We start from the raw sequence: 24,994 nt of genomic DNA, 5'->3' as shown, positions 1-24,994 counted from the left end.
AAATAAGGGCGAGAATAGTCACTGTCTGGTCGGCACCTGCAACCTTTGCTGGATATTCAACGTCGACCACCACGTATCCACGGTAGGGATAACTGCCCTCGGATTCACTTAGTCCCCACAGAGCTAAACCAGACACAGGGCGTATGGGAACATCTGACAGGTAAGTTTGGTACCAAGACTCAAAAATGATGGTGACCTGTGAGCCACTATCAAACAAGGCGTTACAGTCATGTCCATTTATTTTCACAGGTACGATGCTAGGTGGACCAATCAAGCCTTCAGGGATGCCATCCAGCTCAGATGAGGTAACTGCACTTTTCTTGACCCCACAATTTACTTCACTGGGGGCGGAACCGCTAGAGCGCTGTTCGCCTTTTGTCATCTTTAAAGCGTGAATTAGCTTTCTAATAACCTTGGCTTGGTTTTCAGGGTTGTGGCACTTGGTGGCAAAATGTCCACTCTCACCACACCTGTAGCAGAAATTCTCCTCTGACTTTTTCGATGTCCATTTGGGAGAGTTGGAGAACGATTTTGAAGCCTCCATGGTCGAAACTGCAGCGTCCTGCTCAGACATCTTGTTACTAGTTTTCTGCTTTAATCTTTTCAACTGTTTTTTTAAAGCAGCCAACTCAGCGTCCTGCCGGTTTTCAGGGCCAGGCGGTGCATTGACAGGTGTAGCCTCTCTGTAATCCTCTTTAACAGGAGTGTATTGGGTCACCACTGATGCAACCATTGATTTCAGTTCTTTTATTTCCGCCTTTAAACTCTGAATCTCTGCTTGCCTTGTATCCACTTCTGGGTTAGCATGCACTTGGTGTACTGAGGCGCTGAGCTTCTTTCTAGAAGTTTCATACTCTTCTTCAGCACGAATCTCAGTCAAAAGCTGTAGAAAGCTTGGGGGCGCAGCCTTCCTTTCTCTCAAACGCAGCTGGATCAACATCAGGTCTGAAGCGATAGCACCTCTTAGCAGTTGCTCCAGTCGGGCTCGATCCATGCAGCTGGCAGGAAGACCACCTCGTTGGTTCACCTTGGCTAGAGACCTTTCCAGGCGTCGAAGGAAATCTGACAGTTTCTCTCTTTTTTGCTGCTGCATCAATCTGAAAGCAAAGTAGAGATCATCACCAGACTCAGCACTTCCAAAAGCACTCTCAAGGGCTTCCAGACACTCTTTTGGGCTGGCATCAGAATGTGTGTGTCGCACTGCTTTCACAATTTCTAGTGCAGGTCCCTTTAAACTTCCCATGAGTCTGCGTCTTTTTTCTCTGTCAGAGCATTCTGTCTCCTCCACCATAAGCGATGCTTGTTCTAACCAATGGTCAAATATTTCCTCACCTGGCGGCGTTGGTAGGGCTCCTGAGAACGTGCGTAGTCGACCATAACTCCCTCCATCAGCTGGTTTAGTTGTCTTATCCAACAAATCTCCAACAGCACGAAGGATAGATTCAGTGGAGTCAGTGGGCGGGGGTGTGCTGAGGAATAGTGATTTAAGATCCTCCATAGTTTTACCTTCAGCTTGCAGCAACCCTCCCAGTTTACTGTTAAACTCTTCAGCAGCTGCCTGTGCCTTTCCTATGATGATAACAGGCCACGCCTTTCCACCATCAATTGGTATAACTTCAAGAGGAGCACTCTCTTCATCCACAACCTGTCTACTCTCGCACAAAACCATCCGTTGGTTTAGTCTTGCACTGAAGTTTCTCCCACGGACACGCACTCGTCCAAAAGACTTGATAGTTTCCAGTGTTTCTTCAATTTCACTGACCTCCACTTCTTCTGGGACGATGGTCATAAGCGCATATGTCTCATCCAAACCCTCACCACGGCACCAGCGCTTTAACTCTGACACTAGTTCTGTTCTTTCCATGGTAAAGCTGTTCGTAAGTTAGGTTAAAACTTTACTTAGTTACTTCACCTTTAAAGCTTTAACTCCCTTTTTATTTTAAACCGAGAAATTCAAAACAATCCCAGCGGTGCCTCCATTTTATGTAGCGCTCCCCTTGGTAGTCTTATCAATAAGGGCAGGGCTTTTGGGTTCTTATATTGACTATGTTTAACCCTGATTAACTCAGTTTTAATGTTAGTTTTGAATCTCTCTTTTTTTAGATTACACACATGAACAGACTTAAATTTACCTATGAATTCAATTTAAACTCCAGTTTTTAATAAAGATTTTACACCCCTCAGGTATTTATATCTCAGAAATAAACAAACCTCTTTCTTAAGGTAAGTAAGTAAACACACCACAAGTATTTTAAGAAAAATCAATTCTCAATTATTTAATTGAAAACTTCTTAATGAAATGGAAAAACTAAAATATGAAAGTTCTTAGGATTTTAAATCTTCACAATAAATCCCTCTTTAAACAAAAACACTTATTTGTCCCTTTTTCCACAGGAAACACAATAAATGAAATACTCTTTTCTTTCCTTCAAATAAACAAAGTAAATAAAATATTCTCTCGTCTTAGAAAAACACTGTAGCAAACCTTAGTAAATGTAAACAAACCTTTTTTTACCTCAAAAGGAGTAATGCAGTACTTTAAAGTTCCCACAACTTAATATAAGTGCAAAATGTGAACCCACAAACCTTATAAACACAAAGCCGGCACTCTTATTAGCTTATTGAAAGTAAACCCCGGGGTACCCCTTTAATGTTTTTTGTTGCAGGCCTGAATGTAGCTTGGGATCGTGGTAACCATAAACACAGTGGTTGCTTCACCCAGCCGGGCACAGAAAAAATAAAAAGGTACCTTACTGGTCAGGACTGTATCCTCCTGCCCACTGGCTGATGGCTGAAGAACAGGTGATTGCAAGAGAAAATCCAGCCCGAGGAAACCAAAGACCCGTCACTGCCCAAGCTGCGGTGCTCACGCCTGGTCTGCAGCTCCACGCTCCGTCCCCACAGTCACGGACGCAACAGTTGGCGGGCTGCCAACTAGTCCGGTCCTGTGAGCCACTAGCTTCTGCTTTAGCCGCCAGCCTCCCGACGTCCTCACCTGCGGAGTAGTTCACTCACAAACATATGGAAGTCACTCTCAAGTCCTCTGGAGCGTCTGGATTAAACACCTCCACGAACCTGGTCACTCACGTCTGCTCAGCAGTCTCTTTTCGTTCCTGCTTTTCCCTTAAGGCTCCTCGTGTGCCTTCTCCTTGCTTAATCTGTCCTCCTCTCCTCATTGTCCCTCCTGGACAAACACCTGAGAAGTTACGTTCCGGCCCATCCACAATTAACCCCATAAATGCCATACATCTTGTTTTTACAGATAAATCATAGTTCAAATAAAACATTAAACATATAATATATATATTAAAATTGCTTTTAACCTTTTATACATTTTAATGAATTTAAACCTTTTTACTCACACTTTTTTATATACTTTGATGAAATGACACAATGAATATAAGTTACATTTTTAACCGGGTTACAGATGGATCCTGTCTCTTCCCGAATCTGAGTAATTTGGTTAGAGGCTTGTTTGGCTTTTAGTTGGTAGGCGAGAAGGCGTCCAGCTTTGTCTCCATGCTCCTACACTGACCCACGAGAGCGAAGCAGTAACCGCTCAGCCTCTGTTGTGAGAAGAAGATCAAGTTCCGTTTGCAGAGTTATTCTCTCTTTAAACAAATCAGGTGTATGGGTTATTGACAGTGATCTATCTAAACTGGCGATAGATTTTTCCAGTTCTTCCTTCCGAGCTCTACGCTGGTTATTTGCATGGGATGTGTACGATATGATTTTGCCTCTGAGAAAAGCTTTAAGAGTTTCCCAGATTGTGGATGGGGAGGTCTCCTCATTTTTGTTAGTCTCACAAAAGAAAAAGATAGATTCGGAGACATACTGACAGAATTTTTCATCAGATAGTAGGAGAGGGTCCAGCCGCCAGAATCTAAAATTTTTCGGCTTGAACTCAAAGTGGAGGTCAAGAATCACAGTCGAGTGATCTGATACTGTTATTGGCGAGTATTCAGTGGAAGAAATTGATGGGATAAGCCTTTTATCAACTATGAAGTAATCTATCCGGGAAAACGGCCGATGCGCGTGTGAGAAAAAGGAGTATTGTCGCAAAGATGGGTACATATGTCTCCAAGGATCAATATACCCGAATTGATCCATGAAGTCAATGAGTGTCTGTGACATTTTTGAGTGGGAGATGGGCCGAGAACTAGATCTATCTAACATCGGGTTAAGGACACAGTTCATGTCCCCTCCTAGTATCAGCATATGTGAGTTTAAGTTTGGAATTGAGGACAACAGAGATTTCATAAAAGTATGATCGTCCCAGTTAGGTGCGTATATAGATGCTATAACTACCGGCTTCTGGTATAGCGAACCTGTTACAGTTACATAACGGCCGCCTGGATCTGCATTTATGTTATTGGGGACGAAAAGTACATTTTTCCTAATTAGTATGGCTGTGCCTCTTGTTTTTAAGTTAAATTTGGAATGAAAAACCTGTCCGATCCACGGCCTGCTCAGTTTCCTATGATCAAGGTTCTGTAGGTGCGTCTCCTGGAGAAGCATGACGTCCGCATTTAGGTTTTTTATATGCGTCATAATTTTTGCACGCTTTACTGCAGCATTTAACCCACCAGTATTCAAGGAGATGATCCTCACCACCTGTCCAGCAGCAGCCCCCCCCACCATTCACGCCAGCCATTCTATGATGTAAATGTAAAGATGTAATGACCTGCGAGTCATCATGAACATAGAAAGCGACATGTAATGGCAGTGAAATCAACAACATATTCAGATTAGCTGTAAACCAGTGGCTTATAACCAAAGAGCTCCCCTCCCCCATGCACCTGCCCATCATTATAGGTCCAAATTCCCCTCCCTGAACAGTCCCCTCGCTCTCCCTCCCCCTTCCCACCCTCCTCCCACCTAATTCAGTCATCCAAGACTTATCTAAGACAACATATTCATACTTCCCTTTCTGATGCATCTTTCTTCTCTGCATCATCTCTAACCCCTTGACTAATGATCAAAACATCAGTTGTTCATTTAACCCTTATAACAGAGATATTTTAAGAATATTCCTCTTCAATCTAAATGTTACTCAATAATTGAACCTAAAGAAAGGCCACCCAGTGTATCCCTTGAAAAAAGTATATATGAAAAAAGAATAAAAAAAAAAATGTGCATATAAAAACAAATATATTAGACCCATGGCCATCTTTTAAAATTTTCAAATTTAAAATTAAAAAAAAAAAAATTCCCTTATTCAGTCAAGTTTCACCTTTAACAGTTGCCCTGAATGAATATTTGGCTACTTTGCATCAAAATATGTTTTCCCTGAAAAGAGTGGGAGCACGGTGTAAGGCAATCGTGACACATTTTGTAGTTTTATAAACAAAATAAATATTAACATCCCTGAGTTAGAGGTAGCTTCAAGTAAGTACAACCATCCATTTACTTTCTAGGACAATCCGACTGATTGATTGGTGTCCGAGTGCATAACAGACTCAGTTTACCGCGACCCGGGCTGTGGCTTGGCTATTAGTGACCTGTGCGCCCGGTCCAGCTCAGGGGGGGATGTGACTCTCCTCCCACTTTCACCTGGATGACCAGTTAATCCTGTGGATCCGGGACTTTCTCACCAACAGGACTCAGAGGGTTCGTGTCAACAACTCTCTCTCTGACCTCTGCTCCACCTCCACTGGCTCCCCCCAGGGCTGTGTGCTCTCCCCCCTGCTCTTCATCATCTACACCGATGACTGCAGAGCCACACAGCCCAACCGCCATCTGGTCAAGTACGCTGACGACACAGGGGGGTGACAACATCCACTGCCAATCCAGGAAGCAGGAACACACGGAGACACACGTCAAGCACTGGAAATCTGCAACAAAAAACCACGAACAAAACACGAAACCGGCACGGAGCCGACCAAAACATGAACAGCAATCAAACCAAATCTTGAGATCTGATCGCAGTCTGAGCTAAGCTACCGCAACCGCTACCTAACCCCAAAAACTACAGAGCAAGCATGCAGGTGAACAAGCAAGTGTGTATGTCTATGTGTGTGTATGCGTGTATGTATATGATCATGCGTGTGTGTGTGTGTGTGTGTGTGTGTGTGTGTGTGTGTGTGTATATGTGTGTTCGTACGTGTGTGTGTACATGTCTTTGTGGCTGTGTGTGTGTGTGTGTATGTATATGTTTGTGTGGCTGTGTATGTTTGTGTATATGTATGTGACTGAGTGGCTGTGTGTGTGTGTGTGTGTGTGTGTGTGTGTGTGTGTGTGTGTGTGTGTGTGTGTGTGTGTGTGTGTGTGTGTGTGTGTGTGTGTGTGTGTGTGTGTAATAAACCAAACAAAGCTCCACCTGAAGTGTATCTATAGTGCCGCCACCCGCGAGACCAGAGGCCGACACGGAAGAACCCGGAACCCAGGCCACCAGCAACCCCACAGAGGGGAGAAGTAGGAGGGAGGCAATTTTTTTTGACATTCGTATATTTATATATTTTTTGTACATAAGGAGAAATGCCCTGCTCATTTTATTCTATTTTCTTTCTTGTTTTATTTGATATTTTCAACGTCTTGCTGCTCAGTTGTCTTGCAATTGCCCCTCGGGGATGAATAAAGTTTTCTGAATCTGAATCTGAATCTGAATCTGAGGATATCGTTGCCGAGTAGTTCAACCAAGTGTCCGGAAAAGAAATCTGTAGGCCTGGGACCTTCAATTGATTCCGGGAGGCGCGGCGAGGCGCACCGTACGGCGCGCGTCGCTGCGTACCCTACGCCGTAAGGTCTGCATTGATTTAACGCGGAACCATAATTCAGGCTTAAAGGTATAGTCTGTAATTGTATTCAAAAACATTTATTGTTATACTGGGTGAAATGGTCCTTCCATCCTGAGAGTAGCCAGTGAATAATGTGTTCTGAAAAAGGAAAGAAAAAAATCCAACCTCTCTGACAGCTTTAATCCTGTAAAAACTCTGACCAATCTGTTTTTTGCGCACCGAATGGCACGGATTGGTCAGAGGACCAGAGGATTGGCAGGGGGGAAAAAAACAATCAGATGCCTTCATTTTAAGTCCCGCCCACGCCCCCCTCTGTCTCATGCGCGCTCTCCTCACGTCAGATGTAAAAAAGAAAGCCAAAGTGCGATTCTGCGGCGCAGGTTGTCCGCTACTGGGTGTCTGCCATGGACCGTGGGGTCCGAGGGGATGGAGGCGTCTCCATCCCGTCGAGGGCGGAGAGCACCGGTGCGGGTGGCGGTGCGGTGCCGTGCAGGCTTTGGAGCCACGGCGTAGGGTATGGCGTAGGGTACGCAGCGACGCGCACCATTCTGCGTTTGTGTAACGCGGAACCATAAATCAGCCTTCAGTGTGTGCTCTGTGTGCTGTTCTGAACTTCTCTGTTGTGCTCATTTTGCTGGGACGTTGGGTCCCAGGGACCCCCAGTATGGGGGTCCAGTATGGGGGTCCGTGGGGATGGATGCGTCTCCATCCCGGCGAGGGCGGAGAGCGCCGGTGCGGGTGGCGGTGCGCTGCGGTGCGCTTCGGTGCGCTGCGGTGCTGTGCTCTGGAGCCACGGCTACGCTGTAGGGTATGGCGTGGCCTACGGCGTAGGGTACGCGGCGACGCACACCATTCTGTAACCATAAATCAGCCTTCAGTGTGTGCTCTGTGTGCTGTTCTGAATTTCTCTGTTGTGCTCATTTTGCTGGGACATCGGGTCCCTCCGCCGAGACTTAGATGAGGTGCCACTTTCAAATCTTGCTAGCTCTCCAACATTACAGACTATACCTTTAATTCTCTGCCAAGCCATATCACGTGCTTTGGCAGATGTATTAGTGTTACTCTTTTTTGTAATCACTGCCCTCTCCTCCTTGTACGCCTCGAGGAGGACTTGCTGCTCCATTTATGTGAAATATGTGAAATATAAAATATAAGTTGCTCTTCGTTTAGCCATTTTCGATTTTTCGACCCTCGATAGATTATGTCTTTATAGATTCACCGGGAACGCGCACAACTCTGGGTTAACCAACTCTGGGTTAGTTGAGTTAATTCATAACCGGTGTGTTGGAACCAACTGAGCGGATTTAGTCGTCATGGGTTCAAATAACCTCAAGATGAGACTTTAACTCAGTGTTTGTTAAACCTCCTTCTTGGAATACCCCCCTGATCTCTGATGAATTAGAAGGATTTTTGTGTTTTTGTCCTGAAGAACTTTTTCAGGATTGTTTCCTGCAGCTTCACATGTGTGTTTTAGATTCAGATCAGAGGGGTATTCCAGGAAGCGGGTTTTGTGAAACCCCGAGTTTTCAGTTCCAGAAAGCGACGTAACTCAAACTCTGAGTCAGTTACTTCGGCAACTGACCCTGTGAACCTCACCTGCTCGCTAGCAGGTTTTCTTCAATAAACCCTGAGTTTCTCTCTGTCTCCTCTCTCAGTGGCGTCAATTCAGCCAATGGGCCTTTACGCAATACGCATCCGTTTTCTGCACCACGGACAGCAAGCAGCAGAGTTAGAGAGCAGAAAAAGCGTATCTGACAAACGCAATTTAACTCATTCGGTTCACTTTATTCACTGTCAGTGTTTTGGTTAAGTAATGTTAAAGTTTTTTGCTCAAGTCTGTTTTTCGTTGTGGTCGCTTTAAGAGACTCAGGGACTAATTACAGGGAGTGTCATGTGACTAGAAGCCCGGATATCCGGTGGAAAGCAAGAGAGCTGAAGAAAACCGGTCACCTTTGTTTAATCCAGCAACATCTGCTTACGTTTTATGCCTTTGATAGCATCGTGGGTATGTATCGATTTGTTTTGTTATAATTTACAATTGTAGAGAATTATTTTTGACATTTTTGAAGTTTAATGTTAAAATTTGATGAATAATTACGGCTCTGATACTGGCCACGTGGGCGTAGTAGGAAATCTGCAGAAAATGTATGACATGAAGGATATTATTTAATATACAACATTTGAAGTTAAGAAAATGATAATAAATACATACATCCTGTCACAGTTAAAAAAAGTGATAAAAGAAAACATGTGGATTAATTCATGTTGAAGTTTAAGCTGGTACATGTTGTGGTTAATTTGTATTTTAAAAGCAACTCTTTATTGATTTATATTTTTTGCATTCCTGTTCTAGTTTTACCTTTCCTCGCCACATCAATAAACCTGTGGATAAAGAGTCAAATGTCTTCAGAGTCGTGATGTCAGGAAGGAGTTTATCTGGCTGTCTAATTATGCGCAGCAAGTGTAATGGAGGCAGCACAGTAAAACCACGGCTTTCTGGCGGGCAGGACAACGCAGTTAAAGCTGGCAGATAACTTCAAAGCTGTCACACGCAGTCAGTGGACGTCTTTCAGAGCAGTGTCTAAACAGAGACTGACCACCACACTGCACCATGGCAGAGGCCGCAGCTTCATTTAAGACTCGCTCACGTGTCTCACGCTCTTCATCACAATCCAGTGCTTCATCAACTGGGAGCGCTGCAGCTAAGGCAAGAGCGAGAGCAGAAGCAGCTAAAGCACGTCTTTCCTATGCAGAAGAGGAAATCAATTTAAAGCTAGAAAAAGCTAAGTTGGAAGCATCTATGGACATGCTTAATTATAAGAAAGAGACAGCTGCAGCCATTGCTGAGGCAGAAGCACTTGAAGCTGCTTTTGAGTTGAACAGTGAGAACAATTTGCACAGTTGCAAATCAAGTTTGAATGCTCACCCATTAGATCCCACATTACGCACTGAAGAATATGTGATGGACCAAGCCAAAGAACGAAAAACTGAATTCCAGTCATGTGATAATGGTGTTGCAGTTAAAACAGAGCCAAGCACCAGCTGCCCCGTTCCACCTTCAGATCTCCGACCTGAAGCCAAACCCTTCCCTAAAGACCAAATGGACACTGGCGCTGAATCACCTCATCTCATCTCACACCAGACACACATCTATGAAGATGGAAGTAACGGACGCTCCCGCAAAGTTAAGGTCGACAACAATCCTGCTGGTCCTGTTCAGCAGTCCAGGCTCCAAAATGACACTGGTCTGTTTTATCCTATGTCTCCAAACTTCAATGATTCCAGCTCAAACATGAATGACTTTGTCCGATATTTTGCTCGTCGGGAGCTTGTGGCTACAGGCCTACTTCAGTTCAACGACCAACCTCAGAGTTATAGAGCTTGGAAACGTTCTTTTCGAACCGCTATCTGTGGTTTAGACCTGACACCAAGCGAAGAAATGGATCTTCTGCTTAAGTGGCTTGGCAAAGAGTCTGCAGACCATGTCGAACAAATAAGAGCAATACACATTCATCATCCAGAAGCAGGATTGGAAATGATATGGGACAGGCTCGAACAAACATATGGCTCACCAGAGGTAATTGAAGATGCTTTATTTAAACGAATCGACACCTTCCCAAAAATAACCAACCGAGATTATTCAAAACTAACAAAGTTGAGTGATCTACTGATGGAACTCCGGTCTGCCAAAGCTGAGGGAGACTTGCCTGGCCTCTCCTTCCTTGACACAGCAAGAGGTGTCAATCCAATCGTACAGAAGCTTCCATTTCGTCTGCAGGAAAAGTGGGCTTCAGTTGGGGCATCATACAAGCAGAAAAGACATGTTACCTATCCCCCCTTTTCTTACTTTGTAGACTTTGTAAGCCAGGAGGCAAGGGTTGCGAATGATCCTAGCTTCAACTTCATCTCTCACGCCGACACAGCTCCTAGGGCTGACAGGACAGCTTGGAAGCCCAACAAACTTCGAGAAGTCTCGGTGCACAAAACTGAGATATCTTCCAGACCCACCTTTGCCACAGGTGAGTCAGCAATGATAACTGATGACTGTGAGAAACTGTGTCCCATTCATAAAAAACCGCACCCTCTGCGTAAATGTCGTGTATTTAGAGAAAAGCACATTGAAGATCGCAAGATTTTCTTAAAAGAGATCAATGTGTGCTTTAAATGCTGTTCTTCGTCATCACACATTGCAAAGAACTGCAGGGAAAAGGTCCAATGTCTGGAATGCAAAAGTGAGAGACACACCACAGCACTCCACCCTGGACCTGCACCCTGGACAGAGAGGGCAGACCCCGCTCCACAGCACGGCGGGGAGGAGGAAACCTCAACTCAACCTGATGTCACAAACAAATGTACAGCGGTCTGTGGTGGAGATCTGACAGACAGGTCTTGCTCTAAAATATGTCTCGTGAAGGTATATCCAGCTGGCTGCAGAGACAAAGCAGTGAAGCTGTATGCAATTCTGGATGAGCAGAGCAACAGGTCTCTAGTTCGTTCACAGTTCTTTGACGTTTTCAATGACCAAAGTCCAAGTGCTCCTTACACATTGAGAACATGTGCTGGAGTAAAAAATTCAACAGGGAGAAGGGCCAGCGGCTATGAAGTGGAATCTCTGGATGGAACTGTCCGCATCCCATTACCCAGCCTGATAGAATGCAACAACATTCCTAACAACAAAGAAGAGATTCCAACGCCCAATGCAGCTCTTCATCATGCACACCTAAAGTCGGTAGCACACCTCATCCCAGACATTGACCCACAAGCCCCAATTATTCTTCTCTTAGGACGGGACATTATCAGGGTCCATAAAGTCCGCAAACAGATTAATGGCCCGAGCAACCTACCATATGCACAGAAGTTGGATTTGGGGTGGGTCATTGTAGGCAACGTGTGTCTCGGTAGTGTGCACAAACCAACGACGATCAACTGCTTCTACACCAACACCACAGAGCCAGAACGTCCTACTCTCTTTGAACCATGTCCTAACGTATTTCGTATTCAGGAAAAATACAGCGACATCCAGGTCCCCAGTCATTTCACAACATATTCTGAGGAGGAAGCTTCCTGTGAGAACGACCACCTTGGATGTTCTGTGTTTAGGCTGACCAAAGATGACAACCAGGTGGCTCCTTCAATTCAAGATGCCTGTTTCATGAAAATAATGGATGATGGACTACAGAAAGATTCAAACAACAGTTGGGTGGCACCATTACCCTTCAAACATCCACGTCAGAGGCTCCCTAATAACAGGCCTCAAGCATTGAAGCGTCTCATATCTCTTAAGCGGAACCTTGAGAGAAAGCTTGAAATGAAAGACCACTTTCTAAGTTTCATGGAGAGGATGCTGGAAAATGGTCATGCCGAGTTAGCTCCCCCGCTCAGTGAGAAAGAAGAGCGATGGTACTTGCCAATATTCGGTGTGTACCATCCAAAGAAACCAGGGAAAATCAGAGTTGTTTTTGATTCTAGTGCCCAATACAATGGTGTGTCACTCAATGATGTACTGTTAACTGGGCCTGACCTGAACAACACGCTGCTTGGAGTACTGATCCGCTTCAGAAAGGAAGCCATCGCGTTTACAGCAGACATAGAACAGATGTTCTATTGTTTTTTGGTAGAAGAAGACGACAGGAACGTCCTACGCTTTCTGTGGTTTCAGGACAACGACCTCTCTAAAGACATTGTGGATTATCGAATGAGGGTCCATGTCTTTGGTAATAGCCCTTCACCTGCGGTGGCTATTCATGGCCTGCACCAGTCTGTTCAGGTCAGCGAGTTCCATGTCGACCCTGATGTGAAGCACTTTGTAATGCGTGACTTTTACGTCGATGATGGTCTAAAGTCTCTGCCCACCCCAGAAGCTGCTATCGACTTACTGAAAAGGACACAGGAAGTTCTTTCCAAATCAAACCTGAGGCTGCATAAAATTGCAGCAAACAACAAAGAGGTCATGGAAGCCTTTCCATCCAGAGACCATGCAAGTGACCTTAAAGATTTGGATCTGGATGCAAAAACACTGCCAGTGCAGCGCAGTCTTGGAATCAACTGGAACCTCCAAACGGACTGTTTCTCGTTTAGTGTCTCCGATGAGATAAAACCTTACACTAAGAGGGGTGTCTTATCCACAATTAATAGCCTCTACGATCCTCTTGGATTTGTAGCCCCAGTCACAATCCAAGGCAAGGCTATTTTGAGAGAACTCACTGCGAGCAATGGTGACTGGGATGCACCATTACCTCAAGAAATGGAGGAAGCTTGGACATCGTGGAGAGCTTCTTTGGCAGAATTGTCAAACCTTCCCATCCCCAGATCCTACACTGAAACTTCACCTTCAGCAGCTGTCAAAAAAGAATTGTGTGTTTTTTCTGACGCATCAACCAAAGCTATTGGTGCAGTGACATACCTAAAGATCACAGACACATCCGGACACAACTATGTTGGGTTTGTCATGGGGAAGGCCAAACTGGCTCCACGTCCTGAGCATACAATACCGAGACTGGAACTCTGTGCTGCAGTGCTTGCTGTTGAGTTAGCAGACTTCGTCTCAGCAGAACTGGACCTTCAGCTCGATGCTGTAACTTACCACACAGATAGCAAAGTGGTCCTGGGCTACATTAACAATGAAACCAGGCGCTTTTACGTTTACGTCAGCAACCGGGTACTGCGTATTCGGAGATCTTCTCATCCAAACCAATGGCGCTTCGTGTCGACAGACCAAAACCCTGCGGATCATGCAACACGTTCGGTTGCTGCAGGCTGTTTAAAAGACACCAGCTGGCTCAGCGGGCCTAAATTTCTGTCTGTACCAGAGCCAAGTATCTCTAGGAGCACCTATGATCTTGTTGATCCAAGCTCAGACCCAGATATTCGCCCTCTAGTGTCTACTTTAAGCACTACAACATCTTCAAAGCAGCTTGGTTCCCAAAGATTTGCCAAGTTTTCTTCTTGGAAGACGCTGACTCGCGCTATTGCTCGCCTCAGACACATCGCCTGTCTTTTCAGCACCACCCTGGTGCAGAACAGCCCTTGTAAGGGTTGGCATTACTGCAAAGCAAAACTTGAGGTCGAAGAGTTGGATCAAGCTTCAGCCCTCATCTCTCGAGTGGTACAAGAGGAAGTCTACAGTCAAGAGATCAAATGCATCCAAAAACATGAGAAGATCCCCAAAAGTAGTCCACTAAAAAACCTGGACCCTTTCATTGACACACACGGTCTTCTGAGAATCGGTGGCCGCCTCCACCATTCAAGTTTGGATCAGAGTGAAAAGACTCCTTTGATCCTTCCTGGCAAAAATCACATTGCTACTCTACTGTCGAGCCACATTGTCATGGGAAGCTCCAGCCCCTACCCCCTACAGGGCTTTGAACTGGACTCAACAACTTTTGTTGAGACTCCAATTTCCTACCCCATGTGAAGGTCCCGACACCTCGGAAGTTGGCTCAAACAGACAACTGGACTCAACAACTTTTGTTGAGACTCCAATTTCCTACCCCATGTGAAGGTCCCGACACCTCAGAAGTTGGTTCAAACAGATTTGAATCAACGAGAGCACCCTATGGGGTGATTTGGAGGTCTGTGACAGTCATGACAAATGTCTGATAATGACATTTGGCCCGAGTCACATCCGACTGTAAATTACTTTTTGTCTCTCGCCTGATTGGTGTATTCTTGCTTTAACTTCTTGTATAAGAAGCTTGTTCCAATTTCACTCGGTGTCAGCCACCGAACCAGACACTGTCTGTATCTGTCAGCTGAACGCCGGCTAGAATAAAATCTCTCAATACCACAGCGGACTCTTGAACTGGACTTTGTAATATTCTTCAACAATTTGGCGCTGTGACCCGGATGACAATAGACCTTCGATGGAAACTCCTGTTCCAGAACAACGGCGCAATCAGCGACTCTATCTAAAATTTTAGAGGTTAGGGGATCCACTTACAAAATCCCAAATTATTGTTGCTGAGTTGTTGTCGAAAGTCTGTGAATTGGAGTGCCGGAGAATGGTTGACGTCATCCTGAGATTTTAGGTAAGTCCGCTGTGTGGTTGTGAAGGTTATATTTTTTGTTATTATTTTGTGTTATTGGGAAGGTTATTGTAGAGATGTTTTTAGGAACGCTGACAATTTCATAACACTTGAATCTGATTGTGTTGTGAGAATGTTCTGCTTCTCCTGCCTTAGAATTGACTAGCTCTTCTAAAAGGTTTAATATCTCGGGTAACATTAAAAAGAAAGAAATGGCCAGAACGAAACGGTTGGTCTGAGTACCAAAACTAAGTCCAGTGGGACTTGCATATGCAGGACGTGAGGTCCATAAAAGTGTTGGAACACTGAGTTATTTGTGGAAAACGGACATATATGTAGAAGAACTGGTTTTATTTTATAAATGGGGATGACTAGCTCTCCCAAATACTTGAGATATATTTCATTTCAGTAAGAATCGACTTGCTCTCCTTACATTAAGCCGAATGATTTGTAGGCTCAAGTAGACTGATGGTTGGAAGAATCAGAAAGTGATTTGTGGGTAAAAGTAAGTGTAATTGAAGTTTTTTTCTCTGGGAGGGATCTTACAGAAGGAAAAATGGGAAGTTTTCTCAGTAAAGAGTCAGAGGAAGAGTTGACTGGTCCTTCTAAATACATGTACGATAACTACGGTACCAATAGCACTAAGTTTGTTAAAACATGGGTTAAGATAACTAAAGACGACGGTCTCTTAAAATTTCCCCCAAGTGGGACCTTTGACCGGACTAGATTAGAAAATTTAAAGGAAAAATTAAATTCTCAAACAAATGGACAAAAGCACTTCAACTCCTTCAGATTTTGGAGGGATGAAAGCAGACGCCGTAATGCAGAATCCCAAATAGCTTCGCTTACGGATCAGAACAAAAAGCTGATGGCTCAATTAGAAGAGTGTAAAAACGCAACGCAGACAAAGAAGGAATTAGACCCATTAACCGGGTCCTCCACAAACATTAAAATAAACAAAAACAATCATGCCACAACTATGTACCCTGTGAAAGAATTGGAAGAACTTAAAAACACAACGCAGACAAAAATGAAAGTGGAAAACCATTTAAATGATCAAATCAAAAACCTTTATCCGGTAAAACAGATTAAAGAATCAAGTGACGATGACACTTCTGATGATGACTGGATTTTACAACATCCCAAGTCTGAAGACAATAGCCAAAACAGTGAAGAGGAGTGGGTTGTGAAAAGAGGCAGAAAACCAAAGAAAACACAATCAGTAAAATTAGCTCCACTGATCACAATGGGAAAAGATGTTATCTACAAACCTTGGAGCCGAAGAGAACTAAAAGCGATAGTAGGAGATTTTCCCAAGGATGTCAGAAAAAATAAGCAAAAATGGCTAGATGAATGGGAATCAGTATGCACAATATACACACCTCACATGCCTGACATAATGCAACTGTTAAAGCTAACTTTGCCACCTGATTTGAAAAGCAGAGTACTTGATGCATGTAGAATTTCCTCTGATCCTACAGCTGTTGCCAAAATCACACCAGAAGAAGCTCAGACCCTTTACAGCTTCATCACTTTAGCAGTTCAAAAGGAAGTAGTACAAAAAGTGGATTATACTCCTCTCACAAAACTTAAACAAGGAAAAGATGAGAATCCCAGGGAACTCTATGCTACAATGATGTTGACAGCAAAAGAAAATTGTGGTTTGTCACAAGATCAGATTAATGGACTTCCTCCAGGTTACTTGCAAGATATATTTGTTAGCTGCCTTCAACCAAAGGTTAAGGCTAAAGTAGTACTGACAGTTGGGTGGGCGGGGAAAGCAATGACTGAACTAGTGGAAATAGCTCAACACCACTGGGACAACACAGAACAAAAGGAATCTAAAATGTATGAAACGCTAATGCTTGCCCAAGTGTCTCACTACACAGGCGGAGTACCGAGAGGAGGACGCAGCGGCAGAGGGATCAACCAAAGATGTGGACCAATGAATCACTCACACCACAACAAAGGTCACACGTCGCACTTCCCAAACAAAAACAATAGGAACTGCTTCTGTTGTGGTGAACCAGATCATTGGATAAAAGATTGCCCCTATAGAACATCCCAACCTAATTTTACCCTGCCTATGGTAACTCCATCAAGTGATCACATGGAGGTCCAACAAACCCCACAGCACAATCCATAGAGCTGTCAGGACAGTGCCCAAATTGAAACAGAAATAACTTTAACAGTAGCTCCACTGATAAAACTAGCAAAAACAAATGAAGAGCCTAACTTAACAATAGATGTAAATGGAAAATCTACATCATTTCTGGTAGATACAGGAGCTTCTCTTTCAACTTTAAGACCAATCACTTCTACAAATTTGAAATCATCTAAAGAAACTGTCAGAGCTGTGGGGGTTGGAGGGATTCCCATGTGTTTACCTGTCTCTGAGCCTACTACAGTATCTATAGGCCCGTTTACTGAAAGCATGTCAAACTTCACAACTTCTCACTCCTTTCTGCTGTCAGATACCACACCTGTAAATCTATTAGGGAGAGACTTGTTGTGCAAACTAAATTGTACCATTTACTGCACACCAGACGGTATCTTTTTAGAGACTAACCAAGATAACACAACCGCTGTACTAGCAGCTCTGATAGATCAGAACCAGCTGATGGATGCGGAAAAAGGGAAAACACAGGATAGAATAGTGTCCAGCGTGCCCCCATCAGTATGGTCTTCTTCTTCTAATGACATTGGTTTGATCAAATCTACTGAACCAGTACAGATATTGCTGAAACAGAATGTCTCTTTGCCAAAGATTTCACAGTATCCTCTTTCTCAGGAAAAGAGAGAGGGCATCCGCCCTATAGTTCAATCTCTGTTAAGCCAGGGAATAATAGTGCCGTGTGATAGTCCATGCAACACGCCTATACTTCCTGTTAAAAAACCAGGTAAACCAGAATATAGATTTGTACAGGACCTACGAGCTATAAATGAAGTGGTACTCCCACGTTTCCCTTTAGTTCCAAATCCTACTACAGTTTTGTCGTCAATACCTGCCAATTCCACCCACTATACTGTGTTGGACCTTTGCAGTGCATTCTTTTCTGTCCCTCTACATAAGGATAGCCAATATTTATTTGCATTTACATATGATGGACAACAATACACATTCACCAGATTACCCCAAGGGTATACTGAGTCACCTACAATTTTTTCTCGTGCTCTAAATAATGACCTCAAAGACGTGTCATTTCCTGGAGGCTCCACTCTGATTCAATATGTTGACGATTTACTTTTAGCCAGTCCCTCTGCCCCTGCATGCGAAATGGACACAGTTACCCTTCTCAACGCTTTAGCTGTCAAAGGCCACAAAACCTCACTTAAGAAAGCTCAACTGTGTCAGAATGAAGTCCAGTATTTGGGACATACACTATCTGGCTCCACAAGGGTCCTTACTCCCTCCAGAATAAAATCTATAATAGAAATGCCCAAACCCACAACTATGTCACAGATGAAGACATTTTTAGGTATGACGGGCTATTGCAGACAATGGATAATGGATTATGCATCACTTGCAATGCCACTCCAAGACATATGCAAACCCTCAGACTGCACTCAGCCCTTAACCTGGTCACAACAAGCTGACGATGCTTTTAACAAGTTAAAACAGGCATTACTATCTGCCCCTGCGCTCGGCCTTCCCGACTACAATCAACCATTCACTCTTTTTGTACATGAAAAATGTGGATTTGCCCAATCTGTTCTCACTCAACGTCATAACTCTGCTTACAGACCTGTGGCGTACTTTTCCTCTAAACTGGATCCCGTCGAGAGAGGGCTTCCACCTTGTCTCAAAGCCGTAGCCGCAGCAGCACTTGCTATCAACAAATCTGCTGATATTGTTTTAGGGTCACCACTAACAGTCATGGTCCCACACGATGCACTCACCCTGATTACCAGAGAGGCACATAGACATGTGACAGGGACAAGAGAAGCAAAATACGTACTAACTCTCACTGCTCCACACATTACACTAAAAAGATGTTCTATCCTTAACCCTGCTACATTACTTCCAACCGAAGATGATGGTGAACCCCATAATTGTATGGATGTCACCTCATGTTCATCTAAACCTCGTCCCGACCTTTCTGAAACTCCACTCTCTAACTCTGATCTTGTTTTCTTCACTGACGGCTCTGCTTATAGAGAAAATGGAATACCATATGCAGGTTATGCAATTTGTGATAATTTCTCAACTGTTGAAAGTGCCGCCCTGCCCTCCTCCAACTCCGCCCAAGTAGCTGAACTATATGCACTGATGAGAGCCTGTCAACTAGCAAAAGGTAAAACTGTTACGATCTATACAGATTCCAGATATGCTTTTGGTTGTGTACATGATTTTGGTATATTGTGGGCGAACCGAGGATTTATCACATCTTCGGGGACACCCGTTAAACATGGTCAATTGATTGGTGAACTGTTAGAAGCGTGTCAACTACCTTCATCTATTGCTGTTGTTAAATGTGAAGCCCACACCAAATTCAAGGACCCTGTTTCACTAGGCAATGCTTCGGCTGACCATGCAGCAAAAGAAGCCGCCAAATTTGGCTTACCTGTCCATGTAAAGCTCTGCCCTTCTATACCCGCTAACGATCTGGCTTCTCCTAATGATGTAGCCCTCTTACAAGAGACTGCTGATGCGAAGGAGCACAGATTGTGGCTTTCCCATGGTTGTAAAAATGTAAATAATTTGTGGGTCAGCAACGACGGCCGCGTTGTTGCACCCACATCTTTGTACCCGTGGCTAGCACGCATGTCACATAGTTTGTCACATGTAAGCAAAGGGGGAATGTGTCAGATAGTGTTGAAAGACTGGTATGCTCCAGGATTCACATCCTATGCAAGAAAATATTGTGAACAATGCCTAATCTGTCAACAACATAACCCAGGGAAAACAGTACAAACAACATTGTCAACACATCCCCCCCACGGGGACCCTTTGAAGCTCTGCAAATAGACTTTATTCATATGCCAAAATGTGAGGGATATGAAAATGTTCTTGTATGCGTGGATATGTTTTCAAACTGGCCTGAAGCCTGGGCTTGCAGGAAGGCGGACTCTACTGCTGTAGTGAAATGCCTATTAAAAGACATTGTTCCACGGTTCGGCATTCCACACAGCATCAACTCAGACCGAGGTACTCATTTCACTGGACAAATAATGACTGAACTCTGTAAATCACTGGGTATTAAACAGAGACTGCATTGCCCATACCACCCGCAGTCTGCAGGGCTAGTTGAAAGACAAAATGGCATCTTGAAAAACAAACTAGCCAAACTGTGTGCTGAAACTGGGCTAAAATGGACAATGTTGTTGCCTTTGGCCCTAATGTCGATGAGGTCAACACCCGTTAGGAAGCATAAACTCACACCTCATGAAATTATTACGGGTAGACCTATGACTATACCAAGTAATTCAGTTCTATGTATGAAAAAGATGGACCTCCATGCCATGGATGAATCCATGATATCATTCTGTTCTGCTCTAACTTTTGCTGTCCAGTCAATCCACAGACAAGTAAAAGCTGTCCAGTCTCCTCCTAGTGACAAACCGTGCCATAACCTCCAACCCGGCGACTGGGTCTGTGTCAGGGAGTTCCGACGGAAAAACGCCCTGAAACCTCGCTGGTCTAAACCTCAACACGTCCTGCTCACCACCAACACCGCCGTCAAGTGTGAGGGGCGTCTAATCTGGATCCACGCATCCCACTGCAAGAAAACAACTCCTCCGCCATGCACCGGAAACCAGCTGGTACCATCTTCTTCCTGGGGGTCTTCGTCCTCACCACCGTCGGAGCCAGTGAAAGAAACCACGCAGGCTCGGACAGCCCAGAAGTAGATGAACTTCAACACCCCAGACTTCGACGACTGGCAGAGGAGCAGGGGAGCAGCGCAGGCCACAGAGGCCCAGAAGCAGATGCATTATACACGCCAAAACACTCACATCTGTCGCAGGAACAAAACAGACACCCTTGCAAACACCACAAACGAGACCTAACCGTTTACCAGGAGAAAATAACTCCTAAAATATATGAAACACAACCCTCAACAAACACATACCTCCAACTGGCAAAAATGGTTGCTGAAAATAGCCCACACCCTGATAACTGTTATGTGTGTGGGTTCATTCCACACAGCACAAAAGAAGGACTCCCATTAATGACTCTGCCCATTACTTCATGTGACACCTGTTACATTTTGAACCTCAATTCCTCTTATGGGCATTGCAAATGTCACAAACCCCCCCAAATGAGACAAATGTATTGTGATAAAATTCACACTAGCTGTTATTCCTGCAGCACACCGATTCCTCTCACCCTCACCATGATCCCAAAGACATTAAAGTGGTGTGTTGAAGGCAAAGGAACTATCCACCTAGGAATATCAAACTGTGACTCCACATACTCTCCTTCTGAAGAACCGCTTGTTAAGCCTAAAACAAGCCAAAATCCACTGCCCGATTCCATTAAAGATTATAACTACCTTGCTACAATGGTTAATCGCTGTTCCATACCTCTACCAAAAGGTGTTTACTGGATTTGTGGCATGAAGGCTTACGAATATCTTCCAAACGATTGGTCTGGTATATGTGGTCTGGGCCATGTGGTACCAGCCATGAGAATCGTCGCTGTACCACCGAAAGTTCGCATTGTTAAAAGAGAATTGTACACTCACACCCAAACACCATGGACAAGATTTTTTGGTGCCCTCGTTCCAAATTACGGAGTCATGGCAGCTTTGGATCAGATAAGGGACCTATCTCATGCAGTTGAAGACTTAGCAAATACCACAGCAAAGGGCATGTCTATGCTTTCACAAGAGATGACTGCTGTAAGGATGATGGCCTTGCAAAATCGTGCTGCATTGGACTACTTATTAGCTTCTCAAGGGGGAACTTGTGCTGTGATTAAAACTGAATGCTGTACCTTTATACCTAACCACAATGCCACCATCCAAGAAATAACAGATCACTTGAAAAACATTGCTAACACATTACATACACCTGTCACGACTAGTTTGTTTGGTTGGTTTAGAGAACAGTTAGGACACGTTGGTTACTTGATATTTGAATTTGCTTTATTGGGGTTTGTACTCCTAATTGTTATTTGGCTTCTGATTACATGTCTAAGGTTCACTTGCAAAATATGTATGGCTCAAACTACTACTACAATCATGTACTCCACTGTAATTCCACCTCTACCGTCAGTGGAGGAGGAAAATTCAGACTTTCTGTTCAAAATTGGGATTGACTGTACTTAAGTGAAAAAAAAAAAAAAAAAAAAAAAAAAAAAAAAATTGTGAATTGTCGAGCCACATTGTCATGGGAAGCTCCAGCCCCTACCCCCTACAGGGCTTTGAACTGGACTCAACAACTTTTGTTGAGACTCCAATTTCCTACCCCATGTGAAGGTCCCGACACCTCGGAAGTTGGCTCAAACAGACAACTGGACTCAACAACTTTTGTTGAGACTCCAATTTCCTACCCCATGTGAAGGTCCCGACACCTCAGAAGTTGGTTCAAACAGATTTGAATCAACGAGAGCACCCTATGGGGTGATTTGGAGGTCTGTGACAGTCATGACAAATGTCTGATAATGACATTTGGCCCGAGTCACATCCGACTGTAAATTACTTTTTGTCTCTCGCCTGATTGGTGTATTCTTGCTTTAACTTCTTGTATAAGAAGCTTGTTCCAATTTCACTCGGTGTCAGCCACCGAACCAGACACTGTCTGTATCTGTCAGCTGAACGCCGGCTAGAATAAAATCTCTCAATACCACAGCGGACTCTTGAACTGGACTTTGTAATATTCTTCAACACTACTCATCAGACACCACCATGAAAGGATTCATCACCAAGGTCGTCAGTTTACAGAAGGAGCTGTCCGTGCCGCTGGTTTTTGGATAGTTGGTGGGAAGAGAAAAGTGAGCGCCATTATCTACCAATGTGTAACTTGTAGACGGCTGAGAGCTCCACTTAGCACCCAAAAAATGGCCAATCTCCCAGCTGACCGTCTTTCAACAGACCCTCCCTTCACAAGTGTTGGGTTGGATGTGTTCGGCCCTTGGAGCGTTTCTTCACGACGTACCAGAGGAGGCCTTTCACTCAGTAAACGATGGGCTGTTATCTTTACATGTATGAGCATAAGAGCTGTTCATATTGAGGTCATAGAGTCCCTTGATACATCCAGCTTCATCAACGCACTGAGGCGATTTCTTGCTGTGCGTGGGCCAGTCAGACATATTCGCTCAGATCGTGGCACAAACTTTGTTGGAGCTTGCAAAGACTTGAAGATACCTTCAAACATTGACAATACAACTGTGAAGACTTACCTGTCAGACCAAGGTTGCTCTTGGACCTTCAATCCTCCACATGCTTCCCATTTCGGCGGAACGTGGGAAAGGATGATTGGTCTTGCAAGGAGAATTCTGGATTCCATGTTTCTCCAGCTGAGAGACAAACTTACCCATGAAGTGCTGGTGACTTTAATGGCAGAAGTAGCAGCAATTATCAATGGCAGGCCTCTTGTTCCTGTGACCACCGATCCGGATGATTCGTTTCTACTCACGCCAGCTGCTCTACTCACGCAAAAAGGCAATGTTGTTCCTGCTCCTGCAGGCGAGTTTGGGGCGGCAGACCTCTACAAGCGCCAATGGCGGCAGGTTCAGCACCTGTCCAACACCTTTTGGGACAGATGGCGGAAGCAATTCCTCCCGACACTACAAACACGCAAGAAATGGCAGTCCATTCATCCTAACATTAAGTCAGGAAGTGTTGTTTTGCTCAAAAACAGCCAAGTACCAAGAAACGAGTGGCCTCTTGGACTGGTAACACAGACCTTCCCTAGCAAAGATGGGAAAGTACGTCAGGTTGAGATTAAGGTTATTAAACCAGGAGGGGCTACTCTCTTTCTTAGGCCTATCACAGAGATAGTGCTTCTTCTTCCTTCAGATGCTTAATTTGGACTGTTGGGTGGCGTGAAATCACGCCAGGCGGGGAGTGTTTTGGTTAAGTAATGTTAAAGTTTTTTGCTCAAGTCTGTTTTTCGTTGTGGTCGCTTTAAGAGACTCAGGGACTAATTACAGGGAGTGTCATGTGACTAGAAGCCCGGATATCCGGTGGAAAGCAAGAGAGCTGAAGAAAACCGGTCACCTTTGTTTAATCCAGCAACATCTGCTTACGTTTTATGCCTTTGATAGCATCGTGGGTATGTATCGATTTGTTTTGTTATAATTTACAATTGTAGAGAATTATTTTTGACATTTTTGAAGTTTAATGTTAAAATTTGATGAATAATTACGGCTCTGATACTGGCCACGTGGGCGTAGTAGGAAATCTGCAGAAAATGTATGACATGAAGGATATTATTTAATATACAACATTTGAAGTTAAGAAAATGATAATAAATACATACATCCTGTCACAGTTAAAAAAAGTGATAAAAGAAAACATGTGGATTAATTCATGTTGAAGTTTAAGCTGGTACATGTTGTGGTTAATTTGTATTTTAAAAGCAACTCTTTATTGATTTATATTTTTTGCATTCCTGTTCTAGTTTTACCTTTCCTCGCCACATCAATAAACCTGTGGATAAAGAGTCAAATGTCTTCAGAGTCGTGATGTCAGGAAGGAGTTTATCTGGCTGTCTAATTATGCGCAGCAAGTGTAATGGAGGCAGCACAGTCAGTGCAACAATATCACAGGGACATCCGAGGTTAACTTCAAAGGGAGGGAGCAGAAGAGAGAAAGAGAGAGAGTAAAAAAAAAGTCAAATATTTCCCTTGAACAGATTTATAAGTGGGTAGGGTGATTTGATATCTTACCTTAAAATAAATTAATCTATCCGTGGCTAACAGCCTCGTTAATATCTTCTGCTGCCGGGGCAACATTGGACCCATCACTTGCCTTCTTTCTTTTTTTTTTTTAAATTGCGTGGTTGTCTGCTTCCTTTTCATTTTTGTAAGTTAGTAACACTGCAGAGCGCGCTAAAAATGAGATTGATAGCGACCACTGTCGTCAGGGACGCTGGGACATCACATTTCAAGATATGAGGGGGGTACAAGTGTTGGGAAAGATAATACCTAGTGAAATCCCTCATGTTGTTCTGATATGCATTTGTAGTTATTTTATATGTATTAAGTAATAGAATAAATCAATACAAATAGACACAGAGTAATTCCATAAATGTATAAAAAAAAAAAACATTTACATTTTCCCCTGA

The 24,994-nt window shown here is 43.9% G+C and overlaps 1 protein-coding gene across 1 annotated transcript; it reads left to right on the top strand.

Moving 5' to 3' along the window:
- Positions 1-14,685: 14,685 nt before the first annotated feature.
- Positions 14,686-22,034, top strand: LOC133461278 (endogenous retrovirus group 3 member 1 Env polyprotein-like). Its single transcript, XM_061742137.1, has 2 exons — positions 14,686-14,764; positions 20,306-22,034. Exon 2 carries the CDS (start codon positions 20,506-20,508, stop codon positions 22,030-22,032), a length of 1,527 nt encoding a protein of 508 aa, XP_061598121.1. The 5' UTR covers positions 14,686-14,764; positions 20,306-20,505; the 3' UTR covers positions 22,033-22,034.
- Positions 22,035-24,994: the final 2,960 nt, after the last annotated feature.

Source organism: Cololabis saira, chromosome 15 (assembly GCF_033807715.1).
Source record: "Cololabis saira isolate AMF1-May2022 chromosome 15, fColSai1.1, whole genome shotgun sequence".
NCBI lineage: Eukaryota > Metazoa > Chordata > Actinopteri > Beloniformes > Belonidae > Cololabis > Cololabis saira.
The sequence above is the reverse complement of the archived record's forward strand: the minus strand, read 5'-3'. Positions and strand labels throughout refer to the sequence as shown.